Source organism: Lepidochelys kempii, chromosome 16 (genome assembly GCF_965140265.1).
Source record: "Lepidochelys kempii isolate rLepKem1 chromosome 16, rLepKem1.hap2, whole genome shotgun sequence".
NCBI classification, from domain to species: Eukaryota; Metazoa; Chordata; order Testudines; family Cheloniidae; genus Lepidochelys; species Lepidochelys kempii.
Window position 1 is genome coordinate 6207639 of NC_133271.1, and position 9759 is coordinate 6217397.

Below are 9759 nucleotides of genomic sequence, written 5' to 3' on the forward strand. Positions count from 1 at the left end.
ATGCACAGGTTTTTATTAACTGAGCTAAGGTTTTTCATGCACTACACTCAAACCACTGTTTTTAGGTAAAATATAAAACAGATTTATTAACTGCAGATAGATAGATTTTAAGTGATTATAGTAATAACGTACAGATCAAAGTTGGTTACCTAAGGAATAAACAAAATCCCCCAATCTTTCCCCAGTCTTCCATACATAGGCTGGGCTTCCTTCTTTCCCTCCTGGGACCCCTCCCCACTTCAGTCCTTTGCTTTCCAGATGTCTTTTCAGGTGTTGAGTTGCGGGAGGAGTGAGGCCAAATGGTGATGTCATTTCCCCCTTTTATAATTTCTTCCGCGTGGAGGGAACGTCTTTGTTCCAAACCAAGTCCCCAGGTATAGTTTGTGGAAAACTACAGGCACAAGATGGAGTCCAGCATCATAGGATCTAGTCACATGTCCCTGCGTGCTTCCAGGAGTCATGGCCGGGGCCATTACCCCTGGTCTGGCTGGAAAGTTCGCAGGAAAGATCCTTAGGTGAGGCTGCCCATTGTTTTCACTGATGGGCCGTTACCTTGAGTAGGTAATTCACAACATGCTGGCTAGGCTGGATGTAAGCTAACTTGTGGGAGTTATCCAGGAGCAAATACATTTGAGACTCAGGTCCATAGTCAATGTTCATAACTCCAGATACAACACTGATACCTGCACACAAATAGGATCATCATATGCAGCAAATGTAACTTTTCCATTGACACCTCCCATGACAGGTTTTGTAGAAGATGCATCATAATTATACCATAAGCATATCCCTGTGGTGAATACGGAGCACAGAGTGTCACACACGTGTCTGTGCGTTTGTGACGTAGGGGCCCTGGGGCTGTTGGATGCTGCCCATGCAGCTGGTTGGCAGCACCAGCTCAGATGCCCCAGTGAAAATAACCCAATGGACCCAACCTGCCCCCCACCCTGAGCAGGTTGGGTTCAGTTCCTTGCCAAGGCTGTTTGTCTTTAGCTCCAGTCACAAGGTGCCATTGGCTTGGGGGGGAGTGGGCTCTCTCCAACCTGCAGTCAGGCCTTTGACTCCCCCCTTCCCTGCTCTTCTGGCTGGGTGCCGCCCCAGCATCCCTTCCTCTGGAGTGCCCGCCAGTGCTGGGGGCTGAGCAGCGAGGGTAGCACCTCCCTGCAGGCATCATTCTGGCTCCTTGCCAGAGCTGGGACACCTGTTCTCCCATCCGCCTTCCCTGGGTATTGAGCTTGGCTGTGCTGGGGCTCAGGCAGGATTCCCGCTCACCCTGCAGATTGTCTTTGAAGTGACCAATGGCGTGTGGCCTGCCGGGGGGACCATCGCCCTGGACGATATCATGTACCATGCTGGAGAGGGCTGTAATGGAGACGGTTTGGGCCAGATGGAAGGTGAGGTCGATTCCAACCAAGCCAGAGGTCAGAGCAGCTGTGCCTTTAGCAAGGCATAACTGCAGAGCACCCCCATTCCCCACTTATCTGTGAGCCCCATGGCACAGCCCCCTTTGCACAGGGCAGGGTGTGGCAGGGAGCTGTGGTACAGAAATGAGTCACCCGACTCTGTACAGGGAATTAGCGGTGGCGCTGGGCATAGGACCCAGGAGTCCTGACTCCCTGCCCCTTTGCCTTCAGCACAAGAACATCCCTTTCCTCTTCTGCTTGTATGCTGGCCCGCCTGGAGCTCTCGCCCTGGGCCCGCAGGGGTGGGCTACTCTCTCCTGCTGCAGCCTGCCCCCTTCCTGACACCTCTGGGGAAGGCCATGTGTGGAGAGAGAGAGAGTGCTGGGGGCTGGAAGAGGAGAGACTGAATGCTCTTCTGGGCCTGCTCTGCCAATGCTGGCAGGGACCCAGTAGGGGAAGTGGGGCTCCCTGGGCAGTCAGGGAGGGGGACACGCACACTGGTGCTGGTCTTCTGGGTGAGCTGGAAAAGCAAGGCCAGCAGCCAGGGGAGAACAGGAAATGCTACCTGCTCCAGAGGTAGGGGAGGAGGGCCCTGGGCTGGAGCTAGTTCCTGCTCCCCATGAGGGCCCCTCAGGAGCAGGCCTGTGGGTGAGGACACTGTTGGGGAACCTGAAGGGTTAATGCATGCAGTGATAGTTACTACTGCCTTAGGCCACTCCTCTACCCTTGTGCTCTCAGGAGAGCTCCTAGTCAGGCAGTGCTGGGGCTTAGTCGTGTGCTAGGCAGATGCATGCCCTGCCAGGTGCTAGGAAGGGTTGGGAGATGAGTAGCATGGACCACATATTGCAGATTGAGCCCCTGAAGCCAGGTGCTGGGGCCTAGCTGAGACCTGACCTAGCTCACATCACTGGTGGCGATGGTGCATAGCAGTCATCTTCCATTGTGCTCAGCACTTGCTTCTGATTGCAGATGGGAAACCTGTCGAGGGCTCTGTGGCAGCAATGGTGATTGGCATTCTCCTGGCCACTGTATTCCTGCTCCTAATAACTTTGAGCATATGCTATTGGCTGAAGAGGAGGGTGTCAGCAGGCAGGAGGCCAGAGGAGAGAGGCACCAGCCAAGGCTTTGACAACATCACTTTTAGAGATGTAAGGAACTGCAGCTCACTCTGCCTGGGCTTGGGGGGTGGGAGTTAGACTAGGGGCTTTGCTTATTTGTCCAGCTGCTGTCTTCAGAGCTTGAGCATCAGAGTCAAAAATGACTGAATAGGAGGGTGACGGGGAAGACAGAAAATATGAATGACTGACCACTGCCAGTCTAAATCCCTCTCCCCCCCTCTCCGACAATGCCAGCTCCCACAGCCCTATACGTACACTCACCCTTTCTTTGGCCTTTTTTATCCCTGCAGGACTAAAAACTGCTTGTGCTGCAAGTTCACCAGCATCACGATTTGTACTCCTGAGGGCATTCCACACCCAAAACATTAAAAATTCTGTGCACAATATTTTAAAATTCTGCAAAATTCTGTAAATTTTATTTGTCAAATAAATGTGGGACAGACTCAGTGGTGAACCTGCACCCAACCCTGACACAGCACAAGGACTGGGCCTGTCCCAGAAACACCCCAGGGCCCTGCCCATCTGTGCCAAGTTCACCAGGTGCGGGCTGGCAGGCTCAGCAATGCAGGATCCAAGTGTGGGGCAATCTGAGGGGGAGCTCGGGGGGAGAGAATCTGGATTCACAGGGGCTTGTTGAGGGGTTCTGGGTGCAATGATAATGGGACTTTGCAGGGGGGTCCAAGTAAAGTTGGTTGGGGTTCAGAGGGGGAGGTCTGGACATGGGGGGGGGGAATAGAGATTGGCAGGGGGTGTCTCAGTGTGGGGGCCTTAGTGTATGTGTGGGGGGGAAAGTGTATCCATGTGCAGCTGGTTGGGACTCGGTAGGGTGGGGATCCGGGTGCAGGTGGCTTGTCAGGGTGGTCCAGGTACAAGGAGAGTGGGATTCGTCAGGGGTAGTTCTGGGTGCAGGGTGAGGCTCATCAGGAGGGTCTGGGTATGAGGGGAGTCTGGTTGCACCAGGGTTAGGTGGATGGGGGGAGCAGTTCCCTGTACAGTGATTTCTCCCTCCTGCAGCTGAGGAGTGATGGGTGTAGGAAGCAGGGGGGGGGGGCACAGAGGAGAGAGTATTCAAAGCTTTCTACAGCCAGGGAAGAAATCTGGGGGGGGGGTCTGATCCAACCCCGGATGCCGTGCAGGGAAGAGGAAGTCCCGTCCTCCCCAGCCCAGCTGGGACGAGCACCTGAGCCTGGTGCAGGGTAGAAGCCACAAGTCAGGTCTTCTCCAGGCCCGGCCCCTGCCCCAGAGTGATTTGCCTCTCAGCTAACTGCCCTGGACACCTGAAACATACTGCTGGCAAAGGTTGTACGACCGCTCTTGTGGCTTCCCTCTACTTCCCTATCAGAAAGTCATTTTTCTGTAGGGAAGCTAAGAAATCTGCAGGGGACATAAATTCTGTGCATGCGCATTGGTGCAGAATTCCCCAAGGAGTAACGTTGTGTGGCTTATCAGCTTTGGCCCTGTGCAGCAATACAGCAGCCAACAAACACGGCGGAAGATTGCACAAGACCCCACCCTGACTGCTGGCCACAGGACAGCTGTGAACTCCTCAAACCCTCCTTTTTAGAGTAGAGCAGGAGGTGGTAGTGGACACCGCAACCATCGGTGCTGCTTGATGTTCTTCACCCCCATAGTACAAGGGGTACCGAAGCAGAGGCTGGCTCTTCCCTTTTCCTCCCCTCCATGAGCTGGTTGGGAGGGAATAGTCATACACGTCAATAGACTGGTTGTAATTAGCTTAGGCCCAATTCCTGTTCACCTTTAATTCCAGGACAGGGTCACTATAACTCCACTACCTGCGGATGGGGAAGCAGAACCAGGTATGAGCCTCCCACAGTAGGCAGCTGTTCGTACTGTAGCTGCACATACAGAATGAAAGGTGTGTTCTGCAAGGCTTCATACTCCTCCGGCAACACTGGGCTCAACTTTCAGTTCCAAGGCTACTCTTGAAACGCTTTTGGCCACTGACTAAAATGGAAGCTTTAGCTGAGACAAACAAGGTCAGCTGGAGGGAGGAATACAAGCCCCTTTTTTAACAGATCCTGTATCACTGAACTTCCTGGAACACATTCAAGAGAGTCCATCAGTGCTGTCATATTCTTGCAGTTTCCCCATATAGTATTGCCTTTTCCATATGAAGATCAAGATTACTGCAAGATTATTTGATTTTATCTAAAATAAAATGAATTCTATAAAAGTCGGATTTCTGAAGACTGTGTAACTTAGTCTGTGTTTCAGTCCGTTCCGCATAATTGTCTGTGGTCACAGATTTTAGTTGCAGCACTGCCTCCAAATACAACCCAGCTAAGCGGGTATACTCAGAGGTCCGAATGTGTAGAATCTTGAATGTCTCCATTAACTATTTAAACCCGTAAGTGCTGCAGCATCTTGACCATTGTAGCAATACAGGAGTCCAAGTGCAAAATCCTTTGTGTTTCTCTAGCCAAGCAGCACTGTCAGAAGACAGAAATTCTCCAAGACCAGCAGATCCAGAAGGCTTTCATGATTTCATGAAGGCTCTGCATATAGCTTGAGCAAAGCTGTAGCAATGTCTTCCTTGTAACCATTTGCAACTTCAGTGTTGTGGCCCTCATACAAATAACTCAGGAGGAATCGTTTGCACTTAGTCATCTTCTCCTGATCCTCTTAGGCCAGCTGGTTTAAATCAGCATAATTGTAAAGAGGTGGATGAGCCGTATGAACGAAGAGGAAGTAGGCAAAAGGATGGGGTAGAGAGCGATCAGCTCCTGGACATCAAGTTGGTCGCTTCTGAAGAGTTCTTTTGTTTCTAGGAACTGAAACTGTGCAAAGTATATAAAACCTGCTTGCTGCAAGATTCGTTTGTACATTACCTGAAATTTCTCTTTTGGAATGTTCATAGAAGATTAGGGTTGGAAGAGATCTCGGGAGGTCATCTAGTGCAACCCCCTGCTCAAGGCAGGACCAACACCAACTAAATCATCCCAGCCAGGGCTTTGTCAAGTCAGGCCTTAGAAAAACTTTTAAGGATGGAGATTCCACCACCTCCCTGGGTAACCCATTCCAGTGTTTCACCACCCTCCTCGTGAAAAAGTTTTTCCTAATATCCAACCTAAACCTCCCCCACTGCAACTTGAACATTGCTCCTTGTTCTGTCATTTGCCACCACTGAAAACAGCCGAACTCCATCCTCATTGGAACCCCCCTTCACGTAGTTGAAGGATGCTATCAAATCTCCCCTCACTCTTCTCTTCCGCAAACTAAAGCAGCCCAGTTCCCTCAGCCTCTCCTCATAAGTCACGTGCCCCAGACCCCTAATTATTTTCATTGCCTCTCCAATTTGTCTACATCATTTCCTGTAGCGGGGGTCCCAAAAATGGACGCAATACTCCAGATGTGGCCTCACCAGTGCTGAATACAGCAGAATAATCACTTCCCTCGAGCTGCTGGCAATGCTCCTACTAATGCAGCCCAATATGCCAGTAGCCTTCTTAGCAACAAGGGCACATTGCTGACTCATATCCAGCTTCTCATCCACTGTAATCCCCAGGTCCTTTTCTGCAGAACTGCCGCTTAGCCAGTTGGTCCCCAGCCTGTAGCAGTACATGGGATTCTTCCATCTTAAGTGCAAGACTCTGCACTTGTCCTCATTGAACCTCATCAGATTCTTTCAGCCCAATCCTCCAATTTGTCTAGGTCATGCTGGACCCTATCCCTACCCTCCAGCATATCTACCTCTCCTCCCAGCTTAGTGTCATCTGCAAATTTATGGAGGGTGCAATCCATCCCACCATCCAGATCATTAATGAAGATGTTGAACACCACCAGCCCCAGGACTGACCCCTGGGGCACTCTGCTTGATACCGGCTGCCAACTAAACATTGAGCCGTTGATCACTACCCATTGAGCCCAGTGATCTAGTCAGCTTTCTATCCACCTTACAATCCATTCATCCAATACATACTTTTTTAATTTGCTGGGGGGAGGGATAGCTCAGTGGTTTGAGCATTGGCCTGCTAAACCCAGAGTTGTGAGTTCAATCCTTGAGGGGGCCATTTAGGGATCTGGGGCAAAAATTGGGGATTGGTCCTGCTTTGAGCAGGGGGTTGGACTAGATGACCTCCTGAGGTCCCTTCCAACCCTGATATTCTATGAAAGAATACTGTGGGAGATATATTGACTTTAGCAAAGCTTTTGATACTATCACATCCACCGCTTTCCCCATATCCACAGAGCCAATTATAGAAGGCAATCAGGTTGGTCAGGCATGACTTGCCCTTGGTGAATCCATGTTGACTGTTCCTGATCACCTTCCTATCCTCCAAGTTCTTCAAAATGGATTCCCTGAAGACCTGCTGCATGATTTTTCCAGGGACTCAGGTGATGCTGACTGGTCTGTAGTTCTCTGGATTCTCCTTCTTCCCTTTTTAAAAGATGGGCACTATATTTGCCTTTTTCCAATTGTCTTCAGCTTTTTCCAATTGTCTGGGACCTCCTCCGATCGCCAAGAGTTTTCAGAAATAATGACCAATGGCTCTGCAATCACATCCGCCAACTCCCTCTGCACCCTCATATGCATTGCATCTAGCCCCATGGACTTGTTCACGTCCAGCTTTCCTAAATAGTCCTTAACCTGTTCTTTCACCACTGAGGGCTGCTCACCTCCTCCCCATACTGTGCTACCCAGTGCAGCAGGCTGGGAGCTGACCTGGTCTGTGAAGACTGAGGCAAAAACAAAAGCATGGAGTACTTCAGCTTTTTCCACATCATCTGTCACTAGGATGCCTCCCCCATTCAGTAAGGGTCCCACAATTTCCCTGACCACCTTCTTGTTGCTAACATACTTGTAGAAACCCTTCTTGTTACTCTTAACATCTCTTGCTAGCTGCAACTCCAATTGTGCTGCATGCTTGAGCAATATTTTTATACTCCTCCCTAGTCACCTGTCCAAGTTTCCACTTCTTGTAAGCTTCCTTTTTGTGTTTAAGCTCACTGAAGCTTTCTCTGTTAAGCCAAACTGGTTGCTTGCCATATTTGCTATTCTTTCTGCACATCAGGTTGGTTTGTTCCTGCACCCCCAATAAGGCTTCTTTAAAATACAGCCAGCTCTCCTGGACTCCTTTCCCCCTGATATTAGCTTCCCAGGGGATCCTGCCCATCAGTTCCCTGAGGGAGTCAAAGTCTGCTTTTCTGAAGTCCAGGGTCCGTATTCTGCTGCTTTCCTTTCTTCCTTGTGTCAGGATCCTGAACTCTACTATCTCATGGTAACTACTGCCAGATTTGCCACCCACTTCTACTTCTCCTACCAATTCTTCCCAGTTTGTGAGGAGCAGGTCAAGAGGCGCACGGCCCCTAGTCGGTTCCTCCAGCACTTTCCAAAAACTTCCTGGATTGTCTGTGCATGGCTGTTGCTACGCTGGGCAACACAACATGGGGAGTAGGTGGCCAGCCCTCTGTGGAGAAAGAAGTGGTTTGGGACTATTTAGAAAAGCTGGACATGCACAAGTCCATGGGGTCGGATGCGTTGCATCCGAGAATGCTAAAGGAATTGGCGGCTGTGATTGCAGAGCCATTGGCCATTATCTTTGAAAACTCGTGGCAAATGGGGGAAGTCCCAGATGACTGGAAAAAGGCTAATGTAGTGCCAATCTTTAAAAAAGGGAAGGAGGAGGATCCTGGGAACTACAGGCCAGTCAGCCTCACCTCAGTCCCTTGAGCAGGTCCTCAAGGAATCAATTCTGAAGCACTTACACGAGAGGAAAGTGATCAGGAACAGTCAGCATAGATTCACCAAGGGAAAGTCATGCCTGACTAATCTAATTGCCTTCTATGATGAGATTACTGGTTCTGTGGATGAAGGGAAAGCAGTGGATGTATTGTTTCTTGACTTTAGCAAAGCTTTTGACATGGTCTCCCACAGTATTCTTGTCAGCAAGTTAAAGAAGCATGGGCTGGATGAATGCACTATAAGGTGGGTAGAAAGTTGGCTAGATTGTTCGGCTCAACGGGTAGTGATCAACAGCTCCATGTCTAGTTGGCAGCCGGTATCAAGTAGAGTGCCCCAAGAGTCGGTCCTGGGGCTGGTTTTGTTCAATATCTTCATAAATGATCTGGACGATGGTGTGGATTGCACTCTCAGCAAATTTGCGGATGATACTAAACTAGGAGTGGTAGATACAGTGGCAGGTAGGGATAGGATACAGAGGGACCTAGACAAATTGGAGGATTGGGCCAAAAGAAATCTGATGAGGTTCAACAAAGATAAGTGCAGGGTCCTGCACTTAGGATGGAAGAATCCAATGCACCGCTACGGACTAGGGACTGAATGGCTAGGCAGCAGTTCTGCGGAAAAGGACCTAGGGGTGACAGTGGACGAGAAGCTGGATATGAGTCAACAGTGTGCCCTTGTTGCCAAGAAGGCCAATGGCATTTTGGGATGTATAAGTAGGGGCATAGCCAGCAGATTGAGGGACCTGATCGTTCCCCTCTATTCGACATTGGTGAGGCCTCATCTGGAGTAGTATGTCCAGTTTTGGGCCCCACACTACAAGAAGGGTCTGGATAAATTGGAGAGAGTCCAGCGAAGGGCAACAAAAATGATTAGGGGTCTGGAACACATGACTTTGAGGAGAGGCTGAGGGAACTGGGATTGTTTAGTCTACAGCAGAGAAGAATTAGGGGGGATTTGATAGCTGCTTTCAACTATCTGAAAGGGCATTCCAAAGAGGATGGTTCTAGACTATTCTCAGTGGTAGAAGATGACAGGACAAGGAGTAATGGTCTCAAGTTGCAGTGGGGGAGGTTTAGTTTGGATATTAGGAAAAACTTTTTCACTAGGAGGGTGTGAAACACTGGAATGCATTACCTAGGGAGGTGGTGGAATCTGCTTCCTTAGAAGTTTTTAAGGTGAGGCTTGACAAAGCCCTGGCTTAGTGATTTAGTTGGGGATTGGTCCTTTGAGCAGGGGGTTGGACTAGAGGATCTCCTGAGGTCCCTTCCAACCCTGATATGCTATTGCTCTCCCAGCAGATATCAGGGTGATTGAAGTCTCCCAAGAGAACCAGGGCCTGTGATCTGAAAACTTGTTAGCATTTTTCTCTCTGTTTCCATGATTGATAGAAATGGTTATTTTGGGAGGGTGAGGTGTAAGTGGCATGTAATGATAATCTAATCCTTCCAAGACTAATCATGGGTAATTGCATTAAAGCAGCTGTGAGCACTTAAGAATTACTTCCCCTCCAAGGAGCAGGGTAGAAATAGCC

At 49.8% G+C, this 9759-nt stretch overlaps 1 protein-coding gene across 1 annotated transcript in view; it reads left to right on the forward strand.

Annotated features, from left to right (window-relative positions):
* Positions 1-4669, forward strand: part of MAMDC4 (MAM domain containing 4) — a 44100-nt gene extending 39431 nt beyond the window's left edge. The window contains exons 28-30 of the mRNA XM_073314804.1: positions 1280-1394; positions 2373-2551; positions 4290-4669. Coding sequence (XP_073170905.1) covers positions 1280-1394; positions 2373-2551; positions 4290-4358 — 363 coding nt within the window. The 3' untranslated portion in view covers positions 4359-4669. The remainder of the gene's footprint in view (positions 1-1279; positions 1395-2372; positions 2552-4289) is intronic.
* The last annotated feature ends 5090 nt before the right edge of the window (positions 4670-9759 follow it).